This window comes from Boleophthalmus pectinirostris, unplaced genomic scaffold (genome assembly GCF_026225935.1).
Source record: "Boleophthalmus pectinirostris isolate CB_2022bp ecotype Guang Dong unplaced genomic scaffold, ASM2622593v1 HiC_scaffold_16, whole genome shotgun sequence".
Classification (NCBI taxonomy): domain Eukaryota; kingdom Metazoa; phylum Chordata; class Actinopteri; order Gobiiformes; family Gobiidae; genus Boleophthalmus; species Boleophthalmus pectinirostris.
The window spans coordinates 2243618-2259862 of NW_026571095.1; the positions used below are offsets into that span (position 1 = coordinate 2243618).

The 16245-nt window shown below is 43.0% G+C and overlaps 1 protein-coding gene across 3 annotated transcripts; it reads left to right on the forward strand.

Annotated features, from left to right (window-relative positions):
* The first annotated feature begins 1380 nt into the window (after nt 1-1380).
* On the forward strand, nt 1381-13632 carry LOC110175793 (uncharacterized). Of its 3 annotated transcripts, none has more exons than XM_055151813.1 (7): nt 1381-1527; nt 2417-2740; nt 3058-3339; nt 8778-8909; nt 9688-9713; nt 9954-10019; nt 13300-13632. In XM_055151813.1, exons 1-7 carry the CDS (start codon nt 1473-1475, stop codon nt 13405-13407), a joined length of 993 nt encoding a protein of 330 aa, XP_055007788.1. In that variant the 5' UTR covers nt 1381-1472; the 3' UTR covers nt 13408-13632. The 3 variants fall into 3 exon arrangements, with proteins under 3 accessions (XP_055007788.1, XP_055007787.1, XP_055007789.1); XM_055151812.1 differs by having other exon boundaries at nt 1384-1527; nt 2408-2740; XM_055151814.1 differs by lacking the exon at nt 2417-2740 and having other exon boundaries at nt 1396-1527.
* The last annotated feature ends 2613 nt before the right edge of the window (nt 13633-16245 follow it).

Below are 16245 nucleotides of genomic sequence, written 5' to 3' on the forward strand. Positions count from 1 at the left end.
GCTCCACCTGACCTGTAGTAAATAAACAGGACCAGTTTTAGCATAAAGAGACCTCAACAGTGGCTCTTAGGCTACGATACGATAAAACGTTTTTGTTTACATCCGACTTTTCTGCACGTGCTCAGTGGCTGGTTGGCAAAAAGTCAGCGTGGCCACTCGTTTGTGTTGACAATCGTGTTGCGTTTGTCTGTCATGAGAAAACTCGTCTTACTTCGAAGTCGGTTTTACATTTAATAGTTTTGACACGACTTCATCATCTTACTCTAAGTCACTGAATGTTGACGATCAAAAACGTTACTTTGAAAAGTTAAAACTCGACGATAACTGTTGACGATGTTGATACAGACGCTTTTTGCCGACCAAAATGGCTCCCGTGACGTCATGGTGTTTTCTCGTATTAGCTGTGGGCCATTGTAGGCAGCGAGCATTCGTTTTAGTAGTGTACACATATTCAACAGGTTCATAAATACAATACAATCATAAATAGTCAACATTAACACAACAATGCTTAACTAAAGTTGACATTTCTTTAGGTCGCCTTCACGTGGGCTCTAATCTGTTTCTTCTGCAGTATTTCCTCACTCTGCATTGGTGAATCTGTAAACTTACATGTGTCTTTAGTACAAGGTGACCTCTCAAACTCTGCTTTGAATCAGAATAATGTGTTTTTACTGTGTGCACCTGCCCTGGAACTACAAAGCTCAAACTAAAAGGCCGGAGCTGATCTACACGTCACTTTTCTTTTGTAAGACTAAAACATTCAAATCAAGAATAAACCAAAGTACCGACTGTGGCAGCACAAATAAAATATATGGTCCATTTCTTTTGAGCTTTCTCGAGGTTCTAAGATGTTTCAGAGTCATCCATGTATGTTTGAGTAATCTGGCGATCTCTCCCGGTACCGATTCAAACCTTCTTTACGATTGGCTGTAAGATTCTGTACGAGGCTCCGCCCACAAGCCTACGTCCCCCATGCTCCCACACGACAACTCTCCATAAATAAACAAAAACATGACACAAAACTGAACACAGCAACTGGACAAACCTGATGTGATGTGCAGGAGTTTCATTAGTGGGACACACGCTGATTGTGTTGGGATAGAGCTCTGAAGGGGGAGTGACTTTGCACGGGGAGGAAAAGGAGGGGTGGCTCAGAGTGTCAGAAACTAAAGTAAAACACTTAATACCTTAAAACTTAACACCATGGGCTCTTAATCAGGTCACTAGGCCTGAATCATTCCAGACTTTTTGTTCTTCATGAATTAAGTCTTTACTCAGTCTGTGTTAGAGACAAAAACTGTGTTAGTAGATGTAGTTCTAATTGTTGTTGCAGTTGCAGGAAACTGTGATGAGGCGTTTCATTTCAGTATTTCTGTAAAACGTCTGTAAAAATAGGACATGACCAAAACTGAACCAGAACAAGGAAGAGACAGAGCGACAGAAAGAGACGTCTGCGATCAAACAGAAGAAATATGGATTTAAAGAGTGTTTTCTTCCTGTTGTGTTTCTCTCTGCTTCAGTCCAGAGGTGAGCTGCTGCTTTTGAATATGTTTTATTATTATAGACTGCAAACACAGCTTTGTGACAGGAAGTAACATTCAAGTCACAACAGTTACACCAGGAAGTGATTACAGCTGCAAATGGCATTATAGATTCAACTTGCTGTTTATTTGGTCAAATCTAAAATCCACTTCTAAGCAACATTATTGAAACTGTGACGTGGTGGACGAACAATTGAAAATATACGACTTTATTACAATGGGGTTTTGTGTCCGATATAAAAGCATGTCTCTGAGCACAGAGACTGCTGCCCCAAACTAACAGCTGACTGATCAGTGGTGGCAGAGTGGTCGAGGTTCCTGCCTTAAGCACAAAGGTTCCTGGTTCCATACATCCTCCCTGTACAGACTGTGTTCACAGGAGAAGGTCGGGCTGCACACATCTCACCTCCATGTCAATACTCTGCAGCAGCCGCAGCTTCTCACAGCGCTAACGTTAATATATGACTGTTGTTTAGGAACAAAGTGCACTTTGAATTGGATTTGAGCCCAGAAATATCACTTTTTACTCTCAAAACATTGGTCCACTTAAAGGGCCTTTATGTATGTGTATGTTATAATGTTGTTTACTGATCAAAAACAGACCTGGGTTTGTGTTTTCTTTCTTTGTCACGTGTTTAACACATAAACTCTACATATTTAGGCTGAGTTCTTCTCTCAAATGGGAAACGATCTACACACTAACTCTACACTTTTACAATTATAAAACCAATGTTCTCTCCTGTACTCGCCCTGTGAGAATACAGGTGTTCTTTTTACAAACACTGAGCACGTCTAGTGTTTTTGCTTTGTTCATGGAGGTGCTTTCATTCTGAAGTCTTACATCATATGGTTTTGTTTTGTTTCAGTCTTTTCAGGAGACAGTGTAGAGGTCATCAAAATCTATCAGTACAACAGAACTGGAGAAGACGTCACTCTGCTCTGTGACAGAGTAAAACATTATGGGCCAAATTGTTCCACAGTGAAATGGAGTCACTACAAGATATATACAGATACAGATCTGGTTTGGAATGGTCAGATTCAGAACAGTTCCAGATCCACCAGACTGACTCTGAATCCAGACTGTTCTCTCTCTATTAAGAACATCACTGAAGGAGACTACGGGGAATACTTCTGTAGAACACTGAACAATCAATATAAATATGAATCAGTCACATATATCTACCTGAGTGTTCTCTCTGGTAAGTTGTCTCTAAACAATTTAAATGAAAACAGCAGCTGTAAAGATCATCTATATCGTGTTTTGTTACATCTGAGAGTTAAAATGAATTTGAAGTTCACAACATCACACCTCCTGAAGTGTCACCACCTTGTGACCTCACATGGTTGAACAGAGTGTTTTGAGTTTATGCATGAGAATGAGACCAATTAGACCAACTGGGAAAAAAACAAAGGATTTTTATGAAACAAAACACAAATGCTGGTTTCTTATTTTCTGAGGAAACAACATTAAAATGACAAATTAATATAATAATAAACACACCTTTTTTCTTTTCAGTTTCCGTAGCTCAACCCAACCTCGACCAAACCCCAACTGGACACATCACCTTACAGTGCAAACTGTGGAAATACCTTTCACTTCCTTCTTGTAGTCAGAACAGTTTTCTCTGGTTGGACATAAACGGCGTGGTCCTGTCTGGAGATGGTGTAACTCAGAAGAACTGTGAGTCTAATCTGACAGTGGAGCTCCAGTGTCCACAGATCAGGACCTTCACCTGTCAGTACCAGGAGAACGACAGGGTCCAGGTGTCTGAAGAGTACAGCCTGTGGGGGGACACAGGTGAGGCGAGAATTATTGGCTCTCATTTACAGTGCAATCTGTGTGTATATTTGGTGTATGACAGAAATGAGACGCTCTGTGGGATGTGCACAAATCGTACCACACACACATTTTAAACAAACACTAAAGTGCAGAGGAAAACAACTTTTAACTGCCTGAAATGTTTTGTCCCTTAATATATTTGTTTTTTAAGAATCAGATGAGCCAAAAATGGTGTGATGATGTCATACTCCCAGATGTTTTTTCCTGTTAATTACATTGTACTTTACTGTGAAATATCCAAAAGGTAAATGCACAAACACTGAACCTGATCATTTCTATTAGAAACTAGACCTAAAGTCTTGCTGTATTATAAACCATTCTGGACCTGGTTTGCACTTCTCATAAATGAGCATACAAAGCCCAAATAAGAACACAAACAAGAAAACCTCCCACTTTAAGGACAACAGAGATGCAAAGAGCCTATGGCAGGGCATCCAGGCCATCATGGACTACAAGCCCGCACCACAGAGCTGCAGCACCTCTCTGCTCAACGACCTGAACAGCTCCTGTGCACACTTTGAAGCACAAAACAACACCCACCCACAGAAAACAACACCCCCTCTCCACAACTAGACTCTATGTCTGTCTGCCTCCAGCGTGAAGACGACACTCACCACCATCAACCCACACAAAGCAGCAGGTCCAGACAACATCCCAGGTCATGGGCTGAAGGATTGTGCAGAGGAGCTAAAGGAAGTCTTTACAGACATCTTCAACACGGAGCAAGTCATTGTCCCATCTTGCTTCAAAGCCGCCACCATCATACCAAAGAATACCTGTTCCAAAGAAAACATCCCCATCCTGCTTCAACGACTACAGCCCTGTGGCACCGACGCCATCATCATGAAATCATGAAGTGCTTTGAACGGCTTGTCATGTCTCACAGTAAACCCACCCCCCACCCTGGACCCCTTCTAGTTCACTGAGCCAAATGTTCCACAGAGGATGATCTGCTCTGCCTCCACCGGCCCTCACCCATCTGGACAATGAAGACTCATATGTGAGAATGCTGTTCATAGACTTCAGTTCAACATTCAACACCAAAATACCACAACAACTCATCGGCCAACTCAACAAGCTGGTCTCTGCACCTCCCTCTGCAACTGACTGCTAGACTTCCTCCAACAGAGACACAAGCAGAACGTGTTGGTAACAAAACCTCAAGCACCATCACTCTGAGCACGGGGGTCCCCAAGGCTGCATGCTCAGTCCTCTGCTCTTCACCCTGCTGACACACGACTGCACAACAGCCTACAGCAACAACCACCTTGTGAAGTCCATGAACAACACAATTCTGATGGGTCTCATCACCAAGAGCGACGAAACTCACTACAGGAAAGAGGTCGACCTTCTGACCTTAGAGAGTTCTGGTGTTCTTTTCACAAACACTGAGCACGTCTAGTGTTTTTGCTTTGTTCATGGAGATGCTTTCATTCTGAAGTCTTACAGCATATGTTTTGTTTTGTTTCAGTCTTTTCAGGAGACACTCCAGACACCGTTTACATCTATCAGTACAACAGAACTGGAGAAGACGTCACTCTGCTCTGTGACAGAGCAAAACATTATGGGCCAAACTGTTCCACAGTGAACTGGAGTCACGATAACAGAAATGATACATTTCTTGTTTGGAATGGTCAGATTGAGAACAGTCCCAGATCCACCAGACTGACTCTGAATCCAGACTGTTCTCTCTCTATTAAGAACATCACTGAAGGAGACTACGGGGAATACTTCTGTCTAACACCGAACAATCAAAATAAATATGAATCATTCACATTTATCTACCTGAGTGTCCTCTCTGGTAAATTGAGTCTTTTAAACAATTTAAATGAAAATTTTTATCATCATCTATATTGTGTTTTGTTACATCTGAGAGTTAACAACATTAAAATGACCAAGTAATATGTATAATAATAAAAACACCTTTCTTTTCAGTTTCTGTAGCACAGCCCAGCCTCAATCAAACCCCAACTGGACACAAAACTTTACAGTGCAAACTATGGAGTTCTTCTTGTTATCAGAACAGTTTTCTCTGGTTGGACATAAACGGCGTGGTCCTGTCTGGAGATGGTGTAACTCAGAAGAACTGTGAGTCTAATCTGACAGTGGAGCTCCAGAGTCCACAGATCAGGACCTTCACCTGTCAGTACCAGAACAACGGCAGGGTCCAGGTGTCTGCAGAGTACAGCCTGATGAGGAACACAAGTGAGGAGAGAATTATTGGCTCTCATTTACTAAACTGAAATACAGTGAAATCGATGTGTATATTGGGTTGATGACAAAAATGAGCTCTGTGGGATGTGCACATATCGTACGACATGACTGCAAATGCTAAAATGCACAGGAAAACGAGTTTTAACTGCATGAAACGTACAGTCCCTTAATGTATTTGTTTTCAGTTGAGTCAAAAATCACGTGTATTTTTGAAGTTTGGCAGTCATAAGTGTGTTTGTTAGGTACCTATAGTCTATTATTGAGGCTACGCTTTTAAAACTTCAAAACACTTCCGAGTTATCACCATAAGCTTATTGCTTTAAATATAAACCAGCAAAACAGCAGCAAAACTCTGAACACAAGTCTCTGCACACCAGCCTGAGCAGACGCAGTCACCAGCGGTAAAGATGCGGTAGAAGATCTCACCATAGAACGCCGTCTCTCCTGTCTGGGCGGGTCTGGGAGTTTGGTCTTATGGCACCATCTCCATACGTGAGTTCAGACAAAGGAGAGGCTCCGTGGTCCAGTCCGGGTGGGTTTGTCAGGTGGCTCTGTCCTCCGTCCTGCTGGTTCCAGTGATGACATCGTACTTCCACACGGGGTTTTTCCTATTGATAACACTGTACTTCACTGTTAACCTGATAATTTATATTAGAAACTACTAGACTTAAAACTGTGCTACTATATTACAACAAAAATCAGCATTTCAACAACACTCATTTTAGCATGTCCTTTTAGTGGGGACCCGCAAGGCTTTGTTTTAGGTCCACTCTTATTTTCAATTACATGTTTACATGTATACTCAAAGCACAGTTGTATAAATTTTCAATCAAAACATGAACATTGAACAGTTTGTAGAATGTCCATTTTGTTCTCAATGGGCATATTACAAGAAATTATATACATAAAAAAAAGAGTTCCTCACCTTCCACAGTGGTAGGTCTCTCTCACCCTCATCCAGCTCGGGTCCTCTACCAGAGGCCTGGGAGCCTGAGAGTTCTGCTCAGTATTTTTGCTGTTCCTAATACCAGACTTTTCTGGACTGAGATGTCTGTTTTTTGTTTTTTTTCCCTGGTATCTGCTGCAGCCTCTTCCAGTTTGGGGGTCACAGCCCTGAGTGCTCCAATCGCCATGGGCACCACTGATGCCTTCACCTTCCAGGCCTTCTTTGAGCCCCTGGTATTTCTCTAGTTTCTCGTGTCCCTTCTTCCTGATGTCCACCACCACGGCTCTGCTCTGTTCTTCTCCACCACCACTATGTCTGGTTGGTCCATCACGGTCCTGTCAGTCTGTGTCTGGAAGTCCCACAAGATCTTGGCTCGGTCGTTTCTCCACAATCTTTGGAGGTGTTTCCCACCTTGACCCTGGTGTCTCCAGCCTGTACTCTGCACAGATGTTTCTGTACACTTTGCCCGCCACTTGGTTCTGTCGCTCCATGTTTGTTTCCCTGCAGCATCTTACACCTGCAGTTCTGTGCTGGACTGTCTCAGGAGCCTCTTTGCACAGTCTACACCGTGGGTCTTGTCTGGTGTGGTAGATCTGGGCCTCTATTGCTCGAGTGCTCAGGTCCTGCTCCTGTGCTCCAGGATAAGCCTCTGTGTGTCCTTCAGCCCTCTCAAGACGTTGGTAGGATTTCTTAATATCAGCCACTTCAGTTCTGTTCTGGTGGTTCGCCCCGTGTAGTGTTTGTCCTGCCATGTCCCTCCAGCTCCTCTTCCTCTGAACCCCACTGTCTGAGACATTCTCTGAGCACCTCATCTGTCGGGGCCTTGTCCTTGATGTTCTCATGGAGCTTGGATGTTTCATCCTGGACAGTGGTTCCCACACTCACTAGTCCTCGGCCTCCTTCCTTCCGGCCTGCGTACAGTCTCAGGGTGCTGGATTTGGGATGAACCCTCCATGCAGGTCAGGAGCTTTGGTGTCTTAACATCTGTGGTCTGTATCTCCTCCTTTGGCCAGTGCATGATTCCTGCTGGGATCTGATCACTGACAGGGCGGAGCTATTTATTGCCTGTGCCTTGTTCTTGCCATTGAGCTGCTTCTTAGGACTTGTCTCACTCTTTGCAGGTATTTTGACCTCTTCAAGGAGCCATTTTCTTGTGGGATACCAAGGTACTTGTAACTGTCCTCAACATCTGCTATTGTTCCCTCTGGGAGTGAGACCCCCTCTGTGTGGACTACCTTCCCTCTCTTTGTCACCATCCTGCTACATTTCTCAAGCCTGAATGACATTCCAACGTCTGTGCTGTAGATCCTGGTGGTGTAGATCAGTGAGTCGATGTCTCGCTTGTTCTTAGCGTACAGCTTGATGTCATCCATGTAGAGGAGGTGACTGATGGTGGCCCCGTTTCTGAATCAGTGTCCGTAGCCAGCACAGTCGATGATTTGGCTGAAGGGGTTCAGATGCAGAACAGCAGTGGGGACAGTGTGTCTCCTTGGTTTATGCCACATTTGATGGACACTTGTGCAAGTGGCTTCCCATTGGCTTTAAGGGTGGTTTTCCACAACCGCATCAAGTTTGCAATGAAGGCCCTTAGAGTCCTGTTGATCTTGTACAACTCCAAGCACTCATTCCTGATCTTTCATACAATGATGACAGATCAATGAAACTTAAGAGATGCCGGCTCAGATGTCGCCTGACCAAACAAGGTCTGCGTCAGGTGCTGGGGAACCAGAGCACCCTGATAAAAAATGGAACAAGGAGGAAATGGGCGAGATGCGAGAACAAGGCTCTGTTGGAATGCTACTACTACAGTAACCCAAGCCAGAGGGGTTACATGAACAGGATGTGGGAGAAATGGTAATTAAGATACCAACAGTCCAAGCTAATGGCCAAACAACTAGTAGCTCAGTGTTCCAACCTCCACAACCGGCAACTGCATCACAACTAGAGGCTGACAAGGTACAACACAAATGCTACGGCAAGAGGAGCCAGGACGCCAGGTCAGAGGAGAGTTAACACCAACTCCCCAACCAGAGACTAAGTATCACGCTGAGCGAGGCAGCGACTGAAGCCCGAATGAACACAAAGCAACTCCGACGCCAGTTACAGAGGCTAAGTGAAGAACTGTGGACCACTGCACACAGAGCTCGTTCTGTTTCTCGTGTATTTAAGACAGTAAACATCAGGTAGAGCACGTTTAAGACTTCTCACTCATCGTTCATGAATGTGTTTCCCACAGATCCCTCTTTGTCACTCTACATCATCTCTGCAGCCGTGGGTGGAGGGCTGGTGCTCCTGGCTGTAGCTCTGGGGCTGTTTTTCAAAATAAAATCCAAAAAGAAAACTACACAAAGTATTGAAGAAACAGAAGGTAAAACACAGAACTAAAATGTCATGACTTCATACTTTTCATGAGTTACCAGTTCTTGTATTTCAGTCATTTAGTGTAATTTTAGAAAATTATTAATTACATTATTTCTCCCATGCTACAACGTTGTTCCCTCACTACAAACATGCCTGAAGAGGTTTTAGATGTCACGTCCCTCCTGCTCCCACACGACAATTCTCCATAAATACACAAAAACATGACACAAAACTGAACACAGTAACTGGACAAACCTGATGTGATGTGCAGGAGTTTCATTAGTGGGACGATTGTGTTGTGATAAAGCTCTGAAGGGGGAGTGTCAAAAACATTTTAATTTTCTGTTTTTGGTGACTATAGCATTTTCAAAACAATAAAAGCTAACATGGTGATCAAAATAGGTTCCAGTTAATGCTGCCAGTTTAAGGATTAAACTAAAACAAATATATATTTTTACTTTTTACAGTTTTGTTTTCTCACATTTTTGCCATAAATTTAATCACAGAAACAGGTCCAGTGACTTCCTGTTCAAAACAGCAGAACCCCACATGTGTTACTAGAACTTTTGTATAATCACAAGTTTGTACAAAGCAGAGCGTTTTGTGTTTTTACTCAATCCTCAAATGTAAAACATTACAGGATTATTCAACTAACACATGAATCAATTAGAACAGAACAAACAGCAAGTTAATCATGAGTGAATAAAACATGGTTAAATCTTAAAGGTTTTTCACATTAGGTCCTTTAATATCCTAATTGTTGACACAGGACTTTGTTTTGACAGGTGCCTCACCTGCCGCTGATGCTACGGTGAGTGCTCAAATCCTTATTCAAGAATTAAAGTCAACTAAAGGTTCATTTTGTGTGATTAGGCCGATACTTTCTGGAGTTATCAGTAGAATTATCTGGATTTAATGACTCCAAATGTGTTGTTTTGTTGTCATTGTTAATATGGACTGGAACGAGCTGAAAACATAGACTTGTGTGATCAGAGAGCGCCCTCTAGTGGATATAACACTGAACTGTGTGTAACTTTTTTTTCTTTAACAGAATGATCCAGAAAACGGAATGACTTATGCAATGATCGAGCACCACACACCCAGAGCTAAAATACAGGTAAAAAGGACAAATAAAATGTTTACATGAACATATTTCTAAAATGATAAACTGACAATACATTTCTGCCCTGTTCATTCTCTTGTTTATATTTTGTCTTTTATTAAATAAACTGTGAAAAATAATAACTTATACAAATATGACTTAAATTAAGAATAACATTTAATTAGACCAAAAAAAATTAATAAAAATGTGTTTCTCACCTTCCACGGTGGTTGGTCTCTCACCCTCATTGAGCTCGGGTCCTCTACCAGAGGCCTGGGAGCTTGAGAGTTCTGCGCAGTATCTTTGCTGTTCCCAGTACTGCACTTTTCTGGACTGAGATGTCCATTGTTTTTCCCGGTATCTGTTGAAGCGACTCTTCCAGTTTGGGGGTTACAGCCCCGAGTGTCCGATCACCACAGGCACCACTGATGCCTTTACTTTCCAGGCTCTCTCCAGCTCTTCCTTGAGCCCCTGGTATTTCTCTAGCTTCTCGTGTTCCTTTTTCCTGATATTACCATCGCTTGGTATTGCGATGTCCACCACCACGGCTCTGCTCTGTTTCTTATCCACCACCACTATGTCTGGTTGGTTCGCCATCACCATTCTGTCAGTCTGTATCTGGAAGTCCCACAGGATCTTGGCTCGGTCATTCTCCACAACCTTTGGAGGTGTGTCCCACCTTGATCCTGGGGTCTCCAGCCCGTACTCTGCACAGATGTTTCTGTACACTATGCCGCCACTTGGTTATGTCGCTCCATGTTTGCTTTCCCTGCCAGCATCTTACACCCTGCAGTTATGTGCTGGACTGTCTCAGGAGCCTCTTTGCACAGTCTACACCGTGGGTCTTGTCTGGTGTGGTAGATCTGGGCCTCTATTGCTCGAGTGCCCAGGGCCTGCTCCTGAGCAGCCAGGATCAGTGCCTCTGTGCTGTCCTTCAGACCAGCCCTCTCAAGCCATTGGTAGGATTTCTTGATATCAGCCACTTCAGTTATGTTCCGGTGGTTCGCCCCATGTAGGAGCTTGTCCTGCCATGATGGTCCCTCCAGCACCTCTTCCTCTGGACCCCACTGTCTGAGACATTCTCTGAGCACCTCATCTGCCGGGGCCTTGTCCTTGATGTACTCAAGGAGCTTGGATGTTTCATCCTGGACAGTGGTTCCCACACTCACAAGTCCTCGGCCCCCTTCCTTCCGGCCTGCGTACAGTCTCAGGGTGCTGGATTTGGGATGGAACCCTCCATGCATGGTCAGGAGCTTTCGTGTCTTAACATCTGTGGTCTGTATCTCCTCCTTTGTCCAGCTTACAATCCCTGCAGGGTATCTGATCACTGGCAGGGCGTAGCTGTTGATTGCCTGCACCTTGTTCTTGCCATTGAGCTGCTTCTAAGGACTTGCCTCACTCTTTGCAGGTATTTGGCCGTAGCCACTTTCCTTGTTGCCTCTTCGAGGTTGCCATTTGCTTGTGGGATACCAAGGTACTTGTAACTGTCCTCACTGTCTGCTATTGTTCCCTCTGGGAGTGACACCCCCTCTGTGTGGACTACCTTCCCTCTCTTTGTCACCATCCTGCTACATTTCTCAAGCCCGAATGACATCCCAATGTCTGTACTGTAGATCCTTGTGGTGTGGATCAGTGAATCAATGTCTCGCTTGTTCTTAGCGTACAGCTTGATGTCATCCATGTAGAAGAGGTGACTGATGGTGGCCCCGTTTCTGAGTCTGTATCCATAGCCAGTGCGGTCGATTATTTGGCTGAGGGGGTTCAGGCCTATGCAGAACAGTAGTGGGGACAGTGAGTCTCCTTGGTATATGCCACATTTGATGGACACATGTGCAAGTGGCTTCCCCTTGGCTTCAAGGGTGGTTTTCCACAACCGCATCGAGTTCGCAATGAACGCCCTTAGAGTCCTGTTGATATTGTACAGCTTCAAGCACTCAGTGATCCATGTGTGTGGCATTGAGTCATAGGCTTTCTTGTAATCAATCCAGGCAGTGCACAGGTTGGTCTTACGGGTTCTGCAGTCGCGGGCGACTGTTCGGTCAACCAGGAGTTGGTGTTTGGCTCCCCTGGTGTTTTTGCCGATACCCTTCTGTGCTGCACTCATGTATTGATTCATGTGCTGCTTATCTTAGCCGCAATGATGCCTGACATGAGCTTCCATGTTGTGGAGAGACAGGTTATTGGCCGATAGTTGGATGGGACTGCACCCTTTGAGGGATCCTTTAGGATCAGGATCGTACGCCCTATATATATATATATATATATATATATATATATATATATATATATATATATATATATATATATATATATATATTATATATTTTTTTTTTTTTTTTTTTATATAAAGAAAAGCCACTTAAAGCCACAGTATGAAACTTTTTATCCAAAAAATACACAACAAAAACGTCTGAACATGTTTTTTTTTGCTGTATTAGAATAAAGGGTAATTGCACATCCACTGCAGTAGTTGGCAGTACAGTGTCGGGTTTTTTGTACCAAGCGTCTGCACACAGCACAGAGCAGGAGACATGAAGTGCAGTGAACTTGGGTCCCTCAGGAGTCCCATCCATCCATTTTCTTCCTTTCAAACTTCCTCCAATTCCTCCGGGGGGACACCGAGATGTTCCCAGGCCAGTCGAGGGACATAGTCCCTCCAGTGTGTCCTGGGTCTTCCCTGGGGCCTCCTCTCGGTGGGACATGCCTAAAATACGTCCCCAGGGAGGCACCCTATCTCTAAGGGAGCACCCAGACACCTTGCAGAGGAAACTGATTTCAATCGCTTGAATCGGTGATCTGGTCCTTTCAGTCATTACCCAGAGCTCATGACCAGAGGTGAGGGGAGGAACATAGACTGACGGTAAATCGAGAGCTTTGCCTTTCGGCTCAGCTCCTCTTCACCCCAACGGTCCAACACAGCGACCACATCACTGTCGACGCTGCACCTGTCCACCTGTCAATCTCATGCTCCATCCTCCCCTCACTCGAGAACAAGACCCCGAGATACTTGAACTCCTCCACTTGAGGCAGGGTCAGAGACACCATGGAAAAATCTTGAACAGTGATGAAAAGAAAGACAGAGAAAGACGGAGATAATGAAACAAACGACGAGGAGTCGTTTTTGGAGACGCGAGTAAAACGTTTGCTCTCGTACGTAGGCGACTGAAGGCGAGGGTGTGATTTGTCCACTTTGGTTGTGGTTCTGTGGAGTGGAGGGCACGAAATGTTTTCTTCTTTTTTTAATAATAATAATTGAGAAGCACTTATTTCTAATTTTTTGTTTGAACTTTTACAGGTTAAAGAAATTGATGACGTAACTTACTCTGAAGTGAAGCGACAGAACACAGCAAAGTCTGAGCAGAGCGACATCTACAGCCAAGTGAAAAAGAAACCACAAGACTGAACACAAGGATCTGCTGCTTTTACTTTTGGGTCAAGATTTATCATTTGCTTAATTGTCATTTGAAACGCCACAAAATGTGCAGTGCATCATATGATAGTGTTACAATAATAAAAACAACACATCAAACTTTACTCTTCATAGTTTAGATTAAGAAAAGAAAGCAGTGCATCTTTAAATAAGTCTAAATGTACAGGACTAGTCAGACAAATGATACAAAACACAAGTCAAGTACAGTTTCTGATAAAGAGACAACATTATAATGGTTAAAGTAAAAAAAAAAAAAAAAAAAAAAAAGCTTTGACAATGTTTAAATCCAGCTCAAAACTGTTCTGTTGAGCTGCACATACGTCTGAAAGGTTTTTATTCTTCTCTTTTTATTTTATTTTATGATGATTATTTATGTTCTGTTAGTGACTAGACCCAAGAACTCTCTGTATTACAACAAGAAATCTACATTTTAACAATACTCATTTTATCTGCCCTCGTCTGTGTTAAATATTATTGGCTGATAGAATGTTGTGATGGCGTCTGAAACTCAGCAATAAAACAAAGTCTCTCCTCTCACAATAATGTATTTGAGCTAAAGGAGACTGTATACATGCATCTTGAATTTCGGACTTCCGGTCATCGCACAAAGCAAACTGGGAAGGATTTTCTGAAAAAGTGAGCATCAAACCTCCATGTTTGTTTTCCCAGTGGGATGTGTCTATTGACAAAGTCGATCTTTTCAAGTCTTTTGAACCATATCACTTTTGTTTCTGGTTCTGATATTGTCATATTTGAGTTTTGGGATTCGGACATCGTTATTGTGTGGTTGTTGGATGTTCTAACAGCAGAAAACGAGTTGAGAAATGGGCTTTGGAAGTTTGCAATCTCCATAAATGTAAAAGTGAATCAGATGTGTGTGACTCAAACCTCTGTTCAAACTGTTTCTCTTCCCAACAGAACTGAAAAATAGTGAAAGGTGAAGGTGATGGGCAGGATTGATCCACAGGAAGAACCAAAAAGGAAAACTTTGGCTGTCTGAGAAATCATCCGGAGTTTACAGAGAACATTTTGTACGTGGAGCGACAACAAAACAAAATCCTGATCCGTCGCTCAACCTTGGCTATGAATTTAAAAAGTCAACGCCAAAGTGAAAGGCTACAACTGTTCACCAAGAAACACCTTCCACTGCAAAGAGACCAAGACGTGATGTTGCTGTAAAACCACAAGAAAAAGAAAGTTCAGCTCAGTCTGTTTGTCTTCTGCACCTCTCCATTAACAAACAGGATTTTGTTTTGTTGTTGCTCCACATACAAAATGTTCTCTGTAAACTCAGGATGATTTCTTAGACAGACAAAGTTTTCCTTTTTGGTTCTTCCTGTGGATCAATCCTGCCCATCGCCTTCACCTTTCACTATTTTCCAATTCGGTTGGGAAGAGAAACAGTTTGAACGGAGGTTTGCAGTCACACACATCTGATTCACTTTTGCATTTATGGAGTTCACAAACTTCCGAAGCCCATTTCTCGAGTCATTTTCTGCTGTTAGGATCCAACAACCACACAATTACGATGTCCGATTCCCATAACTAAAATAGCTTGATGCCCACTTTTTCAGAGGATCCTTCCCAGTATGAATTGTGCGATACTGGCAGTCCAAAATTCAGGATGTATGTATTGTAAAAGTCACTTCAGGGGTGTCCCTCAAGGCTTTGTTTTCAGGCCACTGTTGTTTTCATCAACATGTAATTTATCGTAGTTCGCTTTGTAATTGTAATATCCTTTTCTTGTAATTTTAATTTTGTGGTTTTGATTTGTTTGTATTGTGATCTTCATGTCTTTCTTATTCTATAAAGCACTTTGATTTCCTTTGTGTATGTAAGATTATTTCCTTTTAGTAATCTATATAAGTGCATTGTACCATTTTTATATATTTACATTTTATACTTATCACATTCTTACCTGGTGTATTGCATTACTGTTATGCAATGTTTACAATTAGTGACACATTTACTTTATTTCTTCTTTGGGTTTAACACAATGTAAAAGCCTCCCTTCTGGAACTTTCTAAAACACACTGTTGTTTACTATTACGAGTAAATACGCCTCTTGTAATTCGCTGCTTCACTGTTCAGTCAAGGGCAAGAGCAGATTTTCGCTGTTGTGTTTGTCTCTTGTTGGTTGGGGGGGGGTTACGTCATGGTCTGCGTGCTTTGTTCGGACCCTTTTCCTTCGACCAGCGGCCGTTTAGATTGGACCAGAGGCTCCGTCCTCCATGTGCTCGTTCCAGATGGGGGCGAGCAAGACCAGTGCGCAATGGACCGGGTCTGAGTGGTTCTGTGCCATCCTCTGTTCACGTAGCAATCAACATTGTTATTTTAGACTTTTAATTAACCTAATAATTTAATGGCAACTTCAACTAATTCAGCTTCTAAAATTAACTGTGTTTAGGCGACGTTTATATGATGACGGTCTGAACAGAAGATGCAAAAAGGACGTTGCATTTTCACTTTTTATTCTGCGTTTAGATGAGCGTTTTCGGAAGGAAATCTGCATGCATACGGTGACGCTAAAGTGTGTGGAATTGGATTGGGTCTGCATGCCAGACGCTCGGTGGTGATGTATGTGACGTAAATGCGTACACAACCTGAGCAGATCTGACCAGAGTTTTGTGTCTTGGGCAGTGTAGACGGAAACACTATAGTAGAGTGTATTCAACTTTTCCGCTCTGGAGGCGGTTTCAGATTTTTGCATTTTTAAGCTCCAAAAACATCGTCACTGTCTAAACGAAAGGCACTTCAGATAAAATATTTTGTCGTTTTTACCCGCAAACGTTCTCCTATAAGCAGACCCTT